Source organism: Lepidochelys kempii, chromosome 5 (genome assembly GCF_965140285.1).
Source record: "Lepidochelys kempii isolate rLepKem1 chromosome 5, rLepKem1.hap1, whole genome shotgun sequence".
In the NCBI taxonomy this organism is placed as follows: Eukaryota; Metazoa; Chordata; order Testudines; family Cheloniidae; genus Lepidochelys; species Lepidochelys kempii.
In genome coordinates this window covers 93,466,972-93,483,554 of record NC_136384.1, presented here as the reverse complement: position 1 = coordinate 93,483,554, position 16,583 = coordinate 93,466,972, and the positions used below count along the sequence as shown (strand labels likewise).

Below are 16,583 nucleotides of genomic sequence, written 5' to 3'. Positions count from 1 at the left end.
TATAGGCATTGCCCACACATAATCATCCAGAATTATAATAAATTTGTTTAATGCACCTCCACATGTGGAGTATTTTACTCCCAGCTTTCACTATCTCATGCATCTGTTTCAAACCATAGTTATAAACTCTGACTGCATGTATTAGTCTGGGTGCACTTTGTTTTTTTTTGTTTTTTTTTTTTTCCAAAAAGAGCCTCACGAAAAAAACCCTGAACAGCTTTAATCCATTAAGTTACATTAATACCTCACAGATGAGCATTAAAAGCTTGCTTTGTATTTGAATACTTTTACCTTGCAACTTAGAATAATCAACACCCATTGATTTCACTGGAAGCTCACACCAGTTAACTTCACTGGAAGTTATAGTGAAGTACTGCAAAGCAATATTGCAGCTACCTTAGATTAACAACATGGTTTCTAGTGTCTTGAGTGATCAGAGCATATTTCTGTCAGCAGTTTTGGCAGCATCACCATATGCATTTAATATGTAAAGCCTCACTGAAATAAATATGTAGGTCACCAAGATGAATGATTTAAATAGTAATCTGCAAGATAAGACTATAGTACTAGGTTAGGAAACACTATGATAAGATTTATAGTCATGTGAATATGACTTATGTAACTATGACCACTTAAATATTAGCCTTAAAAGGTGTTTAAATATAAAAACCATTTCAAAGTGACATTAAAGATGTGACTGAGAAAGAAAATTCACACCAACCAAAACTCGCTGTCAAATAAAAAGAAAAGGAGTACTTGTGGCACCTTAGAGACTAACCAATTTATTTGAGCATGAGCTTTCGTGAGCTACAGCTCACTTCATTGGATGCATACCGTGGAAACTGCAGCAGACTTTATATATACACAGAGAATATGAAACAATACCTCCTCCCACCCCACTGTCCTGCTGGTAATAGCTTATCTAAAGTGATCATCAGGTTGGGCCATTTCCAGCACAAATCCAGGTTTTTTTAAAGTCTGCTACAGTTTCCACGGTATGCATCCGATGAAGTGAGCTGTAGCTCACGAAAGCTCATGCTCAAATAAATTGGTTAGTCTCTAAGGTGCCACAAGTACTCCTTTTCTTTTTGCGAATACAGACTAACACGGCTGTTACTCTGAAACCTGTCAAATAAATGTTAGCCACAAATGTTAAATCTGAATTTGGATAACGTTCCATGGATTCTAAATATCTTTAAAAAAATAAAAAAGCAAACTTCTGTTTGCCATGAAACGGATACACCAAAATAGCAACGCATTTTATATGTGTTAAGTCCCATGCTTAAGGTCATCTCTATTCAGCAAAACGTGTAAACCCATTTAACTGTTTTGCTGAACTGGGATCTAAAGAGTGGCAGACATCCAATTTTAGGTGGCATATCCAAACAGCAAGAAGGACAATCAGCATGTAATTTTCTTTACATTTACTGTTCATTCTTCAGGGCCCTGAAGTCCCACATTGCTTGCATGATCTTAAGTGACACCCCAGAATGCACTTATACTAGTTAGCTCACACCCACAGCGGAGTAACATGGATTTGACGTATGATGGCAAGTTGTGACTGTGGTGGAACTGTTTTAGTTAACTGTATGAGTTGAATTATAATTAAGAAAATGAAACTGCAACCCACCCAATGTACTAAAAAGGCTTTTCTGGCAGCGCTACACAGATGACCAGATTTAGATTGCATCTACTTCCTTTGTTGTGCATAATGAAGGGTTGCACAGAGTCTGCATTCTATAACATTGCTTTGTCATTCTGGGCACCTAAACTTTAAAGTCAACACATCTCAAGTATCCTTTGCATATTTGCTATTTAAGCATACTGCATATTTTTCAAATTATCACATTTTTCTTAAAATTATTTGCAGAATATTTTTAGCAAAGTATTTTACACAGAACCAAAAAAAAAAAGTGTGGTTAGATCCATCTTTTGACTCTGAGAAAATACTTAACTGAGGGTGGGATTCTCAAGAGCACCAAATAGACTTAAGAACATAAAATCCCATCGTTCTATAATGGGACTTGTGCTCCTCAATCCCTTCAGTGCTTTTGAGAATCCTACCCTTTAACCATTTCCACAGCCGTACTGACTTTAATGATGCCACTGCACTGAGCAAGGAAATGAACAAAAACTGTTAATTCCAACTTGGAAGCAAGAGAGAAAGATCAGTTTATCATATAAAAAGCATGCAGGACATTTTTAATTAAGATATTTTCAAGCCCTGCCATTCAAATAACTGGCATTTACAAGCATTATAAACAAAAAGAGGTAAGTGTCTTAAGGCTATCAGACAATGAATAACCCTTCCTAGTGAAACTGCATCTTACATTGTTGTCTAATTGAGAGTAAGAAAGAATAATCACAACTCATTTTGCTGCATAAAAGGACCAAATTCAACCATGGCATTAGTGAATACAGTTTCATTTTATAAATCAAAATAAATACCTGCTGACACCTGAATTTGACATCATTACTCAGACACAAAAGTGTGAAGAAAAAACGAAGTACCACCCTTTGGCAGACTTTTCTTGGGATGGGGACAGAAGGGTGGGGGCTAAGCCAGATCCTTATTTTATAATGAAATTTTTATTACAGTTCATGCCTGAAAGAAAATTATTCAAGGGAAATTGCAGATGATGCATAAATCAAGTAATGAAGACATTTGTATGGGTAGAGAGATTCAGTTAGAGAAATTACAATGCCCAAGAGACTGCAAACAGCAGTAATGTGTGGATTTTGATTTCTCACCTGTTCTGCAACTTAAACTTTTGCAGATTTTTTTTTAAAAAACACCTTAACTGCCACTCAAAATGTGAGCAGCAATAAACATGATTTAAAAAAAAGAAGCAGCTCCAGAAGCCAAACAAATCAAGTCTGATTAAAGTTCAAATCTCCGCCATTGCCATGATTTTATCATGACCACAGAAATTTTGTAATTAAACAGTTTCTTTTAATTTTTCCAACTTAAAAAAAGTACTGCATTATCAGAACAGGGTACATATTATGCCTATCGTATCACAACTATGACTACACAGGAGGGAGAACAAGGACACCTACAGAGAAAGAACAGGTGTGAGTAATTTTTGTTTATCAAGTACTGTTGAAGCAGAAACATTTTAATGTTAACAGAAGTATTGGTACTTACTGTGCCCGGCTCTCTGTCTGCTCCCGTAGTAACCAAGAAATGCACAGACATGCCCGTTCAGACACAGAGGCAAGAACAGAAATAAAAAAAGGGGGGAAAAATTAGAACACAAGCCCCGAACAGTTTTAAAATGGCTTTTATTTATATAAGTCATTGCACATTCCTAATACAGTGATTTCCTGAAAATTACAGTATTTTGTAAACATGATAGATTTACAGTTTAAACATACACAAAGCCTAGTTTTTATTTCATGACAGAATAAATTATTTTTTTCAAAAATTAGTCAAGTGCAATTTTGCCCAATATTTAAATGTGTACTAGAACTTAAGCCTATGAAACTAAAGTAACAGATACAGTTATCTAAACCTTTCATTTAACACATTCACTTCAAAATTTAAATTCTCATTCCCGTCTTCCCTTCTCCCCACCCATTTAACAACATTAGTTTCTTTGAAAAAATTTACCCGATTATGCAGTTTAACAATTATCCACAATATTGTGCAGGCACTGGTGTTACACTAATCATTCCCCAGGATGTCAAAATGCCCTGCAATCTATAAAGCAGGAGACACCTAATGGATAGCCTATTTCAAATACTGAAAACTTCCAAGCTTAATTTTGCTTCAGTGGTAGAAATGCAGACACACTTTTAAAAAAAAATTTTTTACAACAGTTTGTTCTCGTTTTCATTCTATATAATTCGATTTCTTTAGAGATGCACATAATTTGCAGCAATGTGCGAATCTGACAACGTCCTAATCAGGCTTGCCATGCCTCTCACCTCTGTGGTGTTCTGCATCATGATGCTTCTTGTCATCTTTTATTGCCAAGTGAGACTGCCCACCCAAAGCACTAGAGAGGGCAAGAAGGCCAGCACTGCTTCCAAGCGGAGGAATTCCAGGAGGCTGAAGTCCTGATGGGTGTGGTGTAAGAGGCACTGGAGGTCCATGGCCATGGGAAAGATGCTGAGCCTGCAACTGCTGCTGCTGTTATGGATGGCATTGTTATTCACAGGAGAAAGTATGCGAAGCACATAGTTGAGGAAGAAAAGAGAAGAAAAATGTTGGTTAGCTATTCATAATCAATAATATCCTATTTTTACCCATCTTCCTCTCCTCTCCACCCCACCACACTGCGTGTCTCCTACTCCTGATTTGAGTAAAGCTAAACGAAGTGGTTAAAAATACATTAGCCCTGTCTACAACAGCACTGCCACCAGCGATGAAATGGTGGGTGCCATTTTTAAGAAAAAATGTCTACCAAAAAGAAAGACATCATTTCATGCTTAAATAGTCCAACTGAGCTTTTATAGAACCTGTATTCCTAAAATGTTTTAGTGTCTACACTCTAAAAAACCTAGCTAGCATCAGGCAGTTTGTGTATTCAAATACAGCACTCCCTGCAAGCATTGTGGTGCTTATGGATTATGACCTCTCAATTTCAGGTGCGGCTTCCTAGATCAGGTGAATACCTCTGCCTATATTTAAGGTTGTCTAACACTTCCTATTATAAGGCTCTGTTTTAAGTTGCTTATAATTTTACCAAACATTAACCATTCAGGATGAAATCTCCCATGCTGGGGGCGTGCCTCAAACGGAAATTTTTGGGTCAAGTTTCTGCAAAAAATGATTCTGCCATTTCCAAGAACAAGATGAGAGGAAAATAAGTTGTTCTGCCCAAGTTAAAAAAACTCCTTCAATTAGTTTATTGAGAAATCCTGTTTTGAAGTAGGGATTTGAAATTTGGCAGGGGGTTTCCTTCACTTCAAGGATGTGCCTTTTACTGCCCCATGTAAATCCATCAAAATTTCTAAATGTGCAGTTGTTAGAATTTGGCAGCTAATTTCCACAAAGATTTCATTTGTAAAGGGCCTGTGCCACTCCAGTTAGGCAGCGATTTTCCTGCAATTGCTGATCCTGACTGTTATGCACAGCTGTGGCCCTGGGCGCAGGAACTAAGGGCTAGTCTACACTGGCAATTTAAAGCACTCCAAAAAACCCACCCCCACGAGGGGCGTAGCTCCCAGCGCTGGTGCATTGTCTACACTGTCACTTTACAACACTGAAACTTGCTGTGCTCCGGCAGGTGTTTTTTCACCCTCCTGAGCGAGAAAGTTACAGCATTGTTGTAGCGGGGCAGTCACCCCGCTCCGGCTCAGAAGGGGTTAAAAACCAGCCCTTGGAGAGGACTGGGGCTGAGAGAAAAGGCTCTAGGTTGATTGGGAAAACAGCAACAGCTGGGGCCACGCCCCACTCAGGCCACAGCTGGCCCTATAGAAGAGCTGTGAGCCAGGTGCTGAGGCACTCTCTCTCTCAAGAAGGATCTGGCTGCCTGGGAGAAAAGGGTACCTGGAGTGGAGCAGGGCTGGGGTAGGGCTAGAGGAGCTCCAGGCCTTGCTTAAGGCCAGGAAAGGTACTGGGGTTACAGAGGTGTAGCCTGAGAATAGGCAAAAGGTAGCAGGTCCAAACCCCCCTTGCTGATGAGTGGTTTACAGACTGCAGTCTGCCCCAGTGAGCAGGGGCTAAATGCTGACTGGCAACAGCCACTGAGGTAGGGTGTGGCTAGAGGGTTGGGGGGTTCCCCTGGGAGGGGAGACCCAGAGTGTGGGGCACTGCCGGGTGCAGTACCCCAAGGTAAAGGGGCAATGGGGGTCTGAGAGGGACACAGGGGCCAGCAGCAGGTGAGGCACTGGCCTGCAGAGGGTGCTCTGGGCTGGAAGAGCTAATTCCTGAGACAACCAGCAGGAGGTGCTGCAGTGGTGAGTTCTTGCTTTGCTACAGCTATAAATTGCCAGTGAAGTCTCCCTGCTCTAAGGGCTTGTCTCATCTCTTCTGTGCTTTCAGTTCACCCTGTGCTAGCACCATGGCAGTGTGGAAAAAGAGTAGCTTTATTGGAGTGCAGCGGAAACAGCAACCAGACTGTGGGGCAAGGGGACATTGCAGAGGGTACAGATTGGGACAAGGAGCCATTGGGTGATGGAAAGAATTAGGACTGGGAGAGGAATAGACTAGGACTGACCAGTCAAGGAGAGTGGGTCTGGGCTCAAGGGCTGAGTATGTGGAGACTGGTACTGGCTAGCAAACTGGGTCTGGGACAAGAAACCATGGGGATAGAGACTGGGAGGAGGAGAAAGAGGAGGGGAGAGACAGGCTGGAGGAGCAGAAGGGAGTCAGGCTTGACAGAAATATCTGTGACCACTATAGACACTTCTCTGCAGAACCTGGAATGGAACCCAAAATTCCTGTGTCTCCCTATTCCTCCTCAGTCTGCAAACATCTGTGAAATCTCACGGACAAAGTGCGTGTTTCATTCCCCTCTAGAATGTGCTGGGCCACACAGAAGATGACAACCTACTAGTGCTATCAGTTACTCCATAAGATCAAATGGCTGAGGAAAATTCAGATCTATGCATCCCAAATTAGGCACCCATATTTAGTAGATACTTTTGACCTTAACGTCTGTGTCTCAGTTCCCCATCTAAAACAGCCTCCTCAAGATGTTGTGAAAATAAATTTAATATTTGTGATGCACTTGAATAGTACGGCAATGAATGTCACAGAAAAGCCCAAGAGTAAATTTAATAATTCTGTCCGCAGAGCAGGGTTGGAATAGCATGCACTAAATAGGGCATGATCAATGACAAGAAAACAAAATACTGAATAGTTGCTCATTAAGTGATCAATTATTTCTGTACACTCTGAGGGAAGAGGCCTGTGGAAAAACCAGCATGTGATCATGTAATTAAAGATTGCATCATAATGCACACAAACAAGGACACCAAATTAATGTTGCACAGACTACCATAGTAACTTCAGAGTGCTTGACTTTGCAACCTTAATATTTTTCTTTTGTGTGTTCACATGTAAAGCATTGGTTACATTTCTCAGAGCTATGCAATATTACATATCTAATATTAGCACAAGATGCATATTTGCACCTGATTCACATTATTATTTGGTCCAATTAGTGTTTCAAAAAGAACAGTCTTGCACAAGTGGTGGAAAGGGAAAAGTTATGCCTTACTACATCTCCACACAATCCATACATATGGCTGAGGATCTCTAGCCCCTACTGACTGACTGGGCTTGTACACATGAGGTGGAAGGGGGGAAAGGTTACATTAAAACTGTGGTTTAAAGAAGCTGTTTCCTTTTTTCTTGTCTTGGGGTTGCGGTGTCAAATGAGGAGGAAGGGAGCAGAGCCAAGACCAGCCAAGTATCTTCTCAGCTGCCCTTGCGCCCACACACAGCCAGCTAGGTAACCTTAACAAGCAGACTGATCCAATCCTTTAAGTGATCAGAGCTATCACTTGACACAGCATTGTGGACCAGGAATACTACTTGACTGAAATGGTGCAGCTTCCAGCCCACAGCAGTACTCCAAGAGTTCAGACAGAACTGATATTAGTAAAGTTATTGGACTTGCACAGCCGAAGCTGTAGCAATACTTGGAATGTTATGAGCATTCCAGGTCTGTTGTTGTAGATACCTAAATTCTCTAGTGTACATCACCTGAAGTGCTTGGGTTAAACTAGCTTTTTTTTTCCTCCCTCCCTCGGGGCAGCTATTATACCTCACTCTCCTTTTAGCTAAGTTCAGTAGCTGTAAAGGTTTGGTGAAAACATTTGAGTATATCAATATTAAAACTGAATTTGTTTTGTATCCACCATCTGTTCCTGCATCCATTCATAGTGGTGCCAGGCATGCATTTTGTTTAGAAATCAAAGAGTAGGGTATTCTTCCTTAATTAGGGTATGTCTACACTACCTGCTGGATCAGTGGGCAGTGATCGATCCAGCGGGGATCAATTTATTGCTTCTAGTCTAGACACGATAAATCGACCCCTGAGCGCTCTCCTGTCAACTCCTGTAAGCCAGCTCCACAAGAGGTGCAGACTGAGTCGACGTGGGAGCGGCAGCAGTCGACTCACCGCGGTGAAGACACCATGATAAGTTGATCTAAGTACATAGACTTCAGCTATGTTATTCACGTAGCTGAAGTTGCGTAACTTAGATTGATCTCTGCCCCCTAGTGTAGACCAGGGCTAAGACCGCAATCACTCATTTCACCTGCTGTACTCTGAAGTTTTCACCAAAACATCAAAGCAGCAGCCATGGGGAAAACGCTTTCTCCAGTAGAACTGCGGAAGAATCCTACATGATCCTTTACAGAACTGATCTTGGTCCGTGCTGTGTCAGCAACTAGGAGAGGGACAGACCTTGGCCTATTTGTAAGGACTCTCCATTATATAACGATCTGCAGAATGATTATAAATTGATAATTGCTATAAAATAAGGGACTAAATTTGGTCTCTTGCACCACTGGAGCTGTTGCACTTGAATGTGTATGATTTGAATCTAGCTTCAATTTAAAACAACTTACTTTATATTCCAGCCATGCATAGCACTGAGAGTGCTATATGAAACACAGATGAAGACAATCCAAGCCCCAAAGAACTCATGTTCTGTGTCCTTTAGAAAAACTCGGTTACTAAAAGGTATGGCTACACTACGCATCTTTTACTGACAGCTGTGCAGCTCCAGCCATGCCATTAAAAGCAGAGCAGCGTAGCGGCTGTTTGTCGTCAGGAGAGAGCGCTTCTGCCAACAAAGCACTGTTCACACCGGCGCTTTTTGTCGGTAAAACTTTTATCGTTCGGGATGTGTGTTTTTTTTTTGTTTTTTTTTTAACAGCCCTGAATGACAAAAGTTTTTCCGACAAAGTGCCAGTGTAGACTAAGCCTAAGATATTAGTCCTTTTCCCCAGCACCCACTCCAAACAGACAGCCTGTGCTGTCTGCAAATGGGGAAAATGAAAAGAGGGAGCAGGAGAATGGATAACAGCAACAATCAGAGGACATATTTACAAAATAGGCATTCACCACTTTAGAGGATGGTAACAATTATATTATACGTATAATCACCTGTCACTTCAAAGACACTAATGCCTGCTCTGTCTCTTTTTAAGAGTTTAGCAATAGTGAGCCATAAAACTGAAGAAGTTGGTAGAGTATCAAGGTCTGCTAGGCATGCTCATTAGCACTTAATTAAAACCCAGACACCTACCATAAGAAATGTGCTCAGAAGGATGAGTAACAGGTCTGCCTTACTACCAATTACTATTATTACTTGCAGAGCAAGAGCAGTGTCCAGTTTTGGGGGGTGGGGATTGCAATGATGCATGTACAAGCAATTGTGTTGTGGTAATTAAGCAGAGTATTGATTTAAAAATAATCTCTAATTCAACCAGAACTGCTTTGTTACAACCACCTTTCCCGGCCTCCCCAAATCCTTTTAATATTGGCAAAAGAACAATTCAGTTTATCATTTGAAAGCTGATTCAAGCAGCGTTTATTTCCTCAAAATTTCTGTCCCAATTTCCCCTCACCCTCAAAGCCCAAAAGACCAAGTATTAAAAAACTCAGTTATACTATCAGGGGGCAATATTTCACTGGTCCTCTGGTTTGGAGTAAGGGTGTTGTCAAAGTACAACTCTAGTCATTAAGAAAATAGTTTTGTTTAAAGCATGGGACTGCGACCGAGTAAATCTAGGTCCAATTCCTAGCTCTGTCAGGCGTTTCCTGTGATCTGCTGAGCAGGCTTAATCTCTGTGCATCAGTTCCCCATCTGCAAAATGGTGATACTTCTTCCTTTCTTTAACTCATCTACTTTATTTAGATTGTAAGCTCTTTTTATACATCTATATAGTGTGATTTCTTAAGTGTCTAAATACCCACGGCCTACTTAAATTCTCCTGTAGTTTTACATTTCCAATGTTCTTGCGTTCTTCAACTGCTGTGTAGTACATTGTATGCTACTAAAACAGAGGTAGTGTTTCAAATTCTGAGGCACTTGCAATTCTGTGGAGGATAAAATGGATCTCTGTATGTTTTTTATATATATATAAAAAAAAAAATCAAGGGCCACATTCCACCAAATTTACCAGAGTGTAACTTCAGTGGGCCACATTACTAAAGGTTGCAGAGCAAGACTCCAAGTTTGTAATAAGATTTAGAATCCTTTACTTTGAAAGATGCTCTTTAAGTCTAGATTATTCATATCTATTAAACAGAGGTTCTAATGATTCAAACCACTAATATTTCTCTTATGGTTACCACCTCAAACATCTTAAGTCTGCAGAGGTGTGTCACATTAGCATATGATTGTACTTACCCCATACAGACTGACCTAGCCTGGGGTTCCTATGTCTATATCTTACATATTTATTTGGCTCCCACCACAGTCGTATCTCAGCACCTCACACTCTTATGTATTTATCCTCACTACACCCTGTGAGGTAGGGAAGTACTGTTACCTCTATTTTACAGATGGGAAGCCGAGGTAAGGCAAGACCTGGGCCAAGACCGACAAAGATCCTTAGACACTGACATTTTCAAAGCCATCACTGAGCTGCCACCTAATGCTGTAGGCACCTAAGTCTCCAAAGTTTCCACCCGTTGCCATTTGCAAAGCCACCTAAGCCCTGACACCATCCCAGAACTAACAAGCTATTTGGAGCAATACCTTAAATCAAAGCTACAGAGGCTCTGAAGCTTTGCAGAGGAAGTACCTCTCTCTTTAGAATAACCCAGTACTGTAGGCATGCTCTGAGTATGGCTAAGAAACATCAGACCCTGCAGAAGTAAGGCCAGATGCAGGCCATTGATCGCAGAAGGAGGCCAGTATAGTACAGCCAGCACAAGACACCTGTGGACAAGGTAGGATATTTGTGTGCGTGTCTTCCCATCTCTCTCCTGGGGATTAGGACACTCACCCAGGATGTGGGAGACCTGGGTTCAAGTCCCTGCTCTAAATCAGGCCTGGGTCTCCCACATGTGCAGTCAGTGTCCTAACCCCTGGCCTACTAGCTATTGTGGGGACTCCCTTATTGTAAAAGCTGTTAAATGTGTCTATTTTGTGCAAATGATTTTGGCTGCTAGCATACGGGCTATCTAAACAGTTGACCTGGGTCAGGCACCTAACTGCTGGACAGGGTTCATGACTCATCCTAAGCACAGGGAAACATTTATCTCCAGCCTGTCAGCCAAGCGCACAAACCTCTCCCTCCTTCCCCAGCATTTCACTGCTGACTAGCTTAGGTGGCTTCCCATCAGCTGACTTCTGAGGATCTCTTTCTCTCTCCTCATGCACTGTTTAGGGAATGTGAGCACACAGCTCGCGGCAGAGGGCACCTATTGGTTAGGTGTTGAGCGGAGGAACAGCCAAGTAGATTTGTGGATCTGGTCCTAAAGTGACTTGCTCAAGGTCACACAGGAAGCCTGTAGTGGAGTAGGGAATTTAATCCAGGGTTCCCAAGGCTAGCAATCTTTGCCAGGAGCCCATTCTCCTCCCTACACAGTGATTACATTAAGTTTCTAAGGACTTCTCTAAGCGAACACTTAGTGCACAGCACGCTACTGAGGGGCAGGTTTACACCCCATCTTGCTGTGAACTAGGCGTTCACTTTGATAGCTTCGGGCTTTTCTGTCGGGCTTTTCTGTCATCCTTTTCCTGCCCCACATCCCACGTTCCTCTTCAACCTTCTCTCCCCCGCAGCCTGACTTCCATCACTCCCCTCTTTTCCCAGTTCCTGACAATGGAAAAAAATTGAGGTATTCCATGCCATTGTCTAGCAAGTTCTTTGTTCTGCCTCCCTGTCAAGCAGAGACAGAAGCAGCAGTTCCACCCCTCCTCAGTTACTGCAGTACTAAGGGAAGCACTCCCAAACTAGTAGTCTCTCTCACTTGTGCATACATAACAAGGTGGAGCGCTCCCCAGCAGAAGTCTCTTCTCACTTTCTCTTCCTCAGCTTCTCTATGCAATTTGATATAAGATATGTACAAAGCATCCATCACCTTAAGATCTTGCCATTGGACAGAAAAAATAAAGGGCATGAGATGTAGAAAAAGCAGTCTCTGCTTTCACCTTCTGGGGCTCAGTCACTTGTAACGGAAGCATATTTAGTTTCTAGGTAAGTGGCTGAGCCCCAGAAGATCCATGTCTTGTGTCCCTTATTTTTCATGTGTAGTGCCTAGATATTAAGGTGACTGATGCTGTATACATTCCTTATCTATGCTGCATAAAGGAGTTGAGGTAGAGCAAGTGAGGGGGGACTACCATCTTGGAAGAGCTCCACCTTGTCACATATGCACAGTGCATGAATATAGTCACACATTATATAAAGACAGCACAGTATAGAGTATACGTGCCATTCCTATATCTTTACACACTCCTCGTACTTCCTAGGATTGTATGTTTTTTCAAAAACATGCATTTTGCACTAAGCTCTGAAAATGGTTATGGGTAGTACATATTCAGCTCTTCCTATAGGGTGATCCCCAGCCCACCACTAAAAATGCCGTAAATTACAGATCCTACTAGTCTCATTATGGGCAGATGTAGCTTCTCTGTCCCTGCTCTGAGCAGCAGGCTAGAGTCAAGGTGTAGAGAGGAAAAACCAGCAGCCAGGGACTTAGAAATGAACAAGCACTCAGAGGTTACCTGACTGGGCTGAGACCAGGTTACAGACTCAAAAGGTGAAGTATGCTCAGCAGCCTGGACATGGGGTAGATACAGACTTTTAAATTGGGATTTGTCGTACTGCAGTTAGGCCCTGGTGCAAGTAGAATTTGCAGGGCTATATCCAAGCCAGAGATCAACACAGCACCTACCAAAGAGCAAGGCTAGTGCAGACAGTCTCACCACCCAAGCAGAAGCCTGAACCATATTCTTAATGCCTATTATGTACAGAGCGGTAAGCTCAGACTACCCTGGTGAAACTCAAGATGAGTAGGAGAGATAGGTACTGCTATTGCCAGATTTAACCTCAAAAACTAAAGCTGCCTTCCCCACAGCCACAAGTCTTTCTGCCACCTTCTTTTGTGCTAGTTGAAGTTCTATCCCACCTCTACTGCAACCCTAGAAATCTGGACTATGAGCAAAAATATTGTATCCAGATGGTTTTCCCCCAATAATAAGTACATCTAATCAAAACCCAGGGGGGGGAGGGGGGGAGACGGACACGACGACAACAGATGACAACAGCTATGAACGTATATGAGCATATGAAATATTTAATTCCAACTTCTTATACTGCCCTCATCAGTATAATGTCTGAGCACCTTCCAGTAGCGTATTAAGTGACATAGTTAATATCTGTTACATGGCATTCATTCTCACATCCTTTCCCTAAGGGAGGAAGTGCATGTGTATTGTAATGCTGTGTTTGGTTTTTGTGTTTTATGTACATGCTGCTGTGTGTTTCCATTAGAGAATGCGAGGTCAAAGATGTGCAACATGCACTCTGAGCAGAAAGTCATACTCTTTGTAAATACATTTGTAAATTGCTAATTAAAACAGGCACACCTACATGGAGTTTGGAAGAAGTAGTGGCACTTTCCTAGAGAACAAACTGAGCTTAGTTTCCGTGTGGATATACGAGTTTTATCTAACTTTACCCCAATTCCCACCCTCATTCCTGTAACTCATAACCTCTCTCAGGTCATAAGAACAGAGTACACGTTGCAAAACGTAAACCGTCTCAGACATATGTTTCTTCCAACAGCCATTAATGTCTCTTATCATACGGAAGGCTAAGAAAAAAGGCTATGTCACTGTGTCTCACATCCTGAACTGGCCCCAGAATGAACAGGGTCCTAACTCAGGAAAGCTGAACTTTTCTGCACACCCTCCTGTTAGCAATTGGTGCTGAATTTGAAAGGGAAGGAAGAAGCGTGTTCTCATACATCAAAGCTGCACTGAGATAGATAACGGAGTGAAAACACCCCCAACTTTATAGTCATACTTCCCACTTCCATCTCTACATCAATCTTGGTGAGCATGGAGCTTAAAGGACTTTTGGCCCTCCAGGATTCTGCTACGGATGAATGGAGAATCCTATGGAGGATAATGGGGGGCGGTTCTGAAAGTGTTCTCACCCCTGTGGTTCCTTGCTTGTCTATGTAATCATTTTTCAGGAAGTCTCTGACTCTGCACTACTACTAGAGCAGCTCCATTGATGGTGGCAGGATTCTAGTACTAGCACAGAGAAGACTAGTGTTTCTACCACCATGTCACAGCCACTAGTTCGAAGCATGTCCATACAACACAATGGTAAAGGCACCTATGCCCTTCCCGCAGTATTTCCATGGTTACTACCACTGGAGCTGTTCCAGGGGTACTGAAAAGGTGGGAGATTTCCTGAAGAATGCTTGGGAAGCACAGACACTGTTTAAAGCCTTGAAATACCTGTTTTTGCGAGAAAGAGACTTTCCAAATTCAGCCAAAATAGAAAGTCTGGAAATATTTATTGCTACACTCAGCTTCACTGCCTCTTCATCCCCATGTGTGATGGTGTTGCCCTGTTTAAATGTAAGCACCCAATTTTAAAAAACCCACAGCTTTGGAAACTCATGATAGCTAAGAAAATCTCAGGGTTTTCTTGGACTCCTCAATATTCCTGAATGACAACAAAAGCAGCAGGGGCCAGAAACACCTTTTTCAGTTCCTGTTAGCTCAAAAATGGTCATCACTCTTCAAGGATGCATACAGCTTTGTCGCCTCAAGGTTAAATCCACTGATTTTGGAGCTAATCTTACAGGCCACTTTGGGTCTCCACCTGGTGTTGTATACAGCTGCTTACCCTTTAGGAAGCACAGTCAAAAAGAAATCATACTCTTGCTCTAGTTGCTCACTCAAAAGTATATTAGCAGTCAGGAAAGTTAAAGCCAGTAGCCACCTTGTAAGATACAGAGGGCCTAAGCGCTATTGCCCCTTATCTGTGCTTCCACAGCCACACTTATAGGAAAATGTTTCAGCTAGAGACCTAGAGTTCTGAAGGTAGTCTAGCGGGAAGAGTGTCCTGTGGTGCCCTGGAATACATTCTTGATTCGCATAAAGCACTTTGTAAAGTACACTGTATACCAAAACAAATCCCAGTACTAGTATATATACTAGTATCCCAGTACTAGTATAAGTGTGCAAAAAGGCCCACATTAAGGACAATGTTATCCCAGGCTTTCCAATGACAGCAGACGCCAAACATCCCTCAAATCTATCTTTTAGATACCATACACTTCCATCCTGGGTTATGCCAACGAGAGGCCGTCAGCAGAGAAGAATACGTTTTCCCAACCATTGCGATGTGCTCTTTTTTGAGCTATATAAGCACAGCATCCATGAGGCTGGAGTGTTTGTCCATGAAGTTGTCAAATTAGTTGTATCTCTAAGTTCAATAATATCATAACCCAATTGTTGGTAAGTTTCTCCCTACCTGAGTGAATTTGTGAAAAGTGAAAAAAGTTAGGATGCAGCCTGGACTATTGGACCAAGGAGAACAGTACAAAGGGGAGAGGGTAAAGCACACTTGGCTTATTTGCCAAGAGTGTCCCTGAACATTGAAGACAATACTACATTGGTTGACATTCAAAGAGTGTTCCTAACCATAAAGGTCTAGAAACTAATCAAGCAGGTATATTCTGTAATATCTTACTCCATCATGGAACTAGATTGTTACATCTGGAGTGAGCCTACAGGCTGGGCATCTGAAACCAGTTACCTAATCCACTTTGGAAGTGGTTTAGGGGACAGAGGAGCAGCCTTTAAAAACACTTAAAGCATGCTTTTCTATTTTAGACAAATATGTGCAATTTGTTCTGGAAATTCACAAGTCTAATGAATATTACTAGAATAAATTTGTCAGCACGTGTACTGCTCTCAAAATTCTTCAACTAAAAGCAAAGAATACATTTTTGTTGGGTCAAACACATAATCTTTGTAATTCTGCCCATCTCCATCTACATTTATTTGCAGGTTCAGTCATTACACCTTTGAGATGCAGAGATGATTAGCTCAATTATGCACCAGTCTAAAGTGATGTAAATATTGTGTCCTTTTTTGCTTTTTTTATGATGGATTGGGGGGGGGGGGGGGGGGGGAAGAATCAGGTTATAAAATAAGAGCTGAAAGTCAAGGTATCTACTTAATCCCCAACATTAAGCAAGTCACTTGTTCTCGAAATGATGAATCCTGCCTCAGCAGTGATAACTAAAAGGAAACAGATTACTTGGGTTGTATCTAATGTAAATACACAGTAAGAAATCCCATGTAATTTAAGGTACAGCAGCAAGTTTGTGTACACACTTTTGTACATACATAAAAACTATAAATATCTGAACAGCAAAGTTTTAGCTTGTTTCTTATAGGCTGGTACATTATGAAGTGTACCAAAAGATGCATAAGTATCTTGCACTCAGCTTTCTTTTTACAGAAAGCTAATAAGTCATTGCTCTAAAACCCCCCACAAACGGCACAAAATACAGATCACTGTTGAGAAGGGTCTAAAGTAATGCTACAGCTGCTTAGCTCTTCCCCTGCACAGAATTTCGCATTCATTTCTGCTCTAGTCTGTATTTCTGTTTTATAACGAAACATACAGC

The 16,583-nt window shown here is 41.7% G+C and overlaps 1 protein-coding gene across 3 annotated transcripts in view; it reads right to left on the bottom strand.

The window, feature by feature from the left end:
* Positions 1-16,583, bottom strand: part of LOC140911638 (transducin-like enhancer protein 1) — a 93,478-nt gene that overhangs the window by 49,571 nt on the left and 27,324 nt on the right. For all 3 annotated transcript variants that reach the window (XM_073345080.2, XM_073345081.2, XM_073345082.2), the window contains 2 exons: positions 3,931-4,135; positions 3,149-3,165 (listed from right to left, as the gene is read on the bottom strand). In XM_073345080.2, the coding sequence (XP_073201181.1) occupies positions 3,149-3,165; positions 3,931-4,135 (222 nt within the window). The remainder of the gene's footprint in view (positions 1-3,148; positions 3,166-3,930; positions 4,136-16,583) is intronic.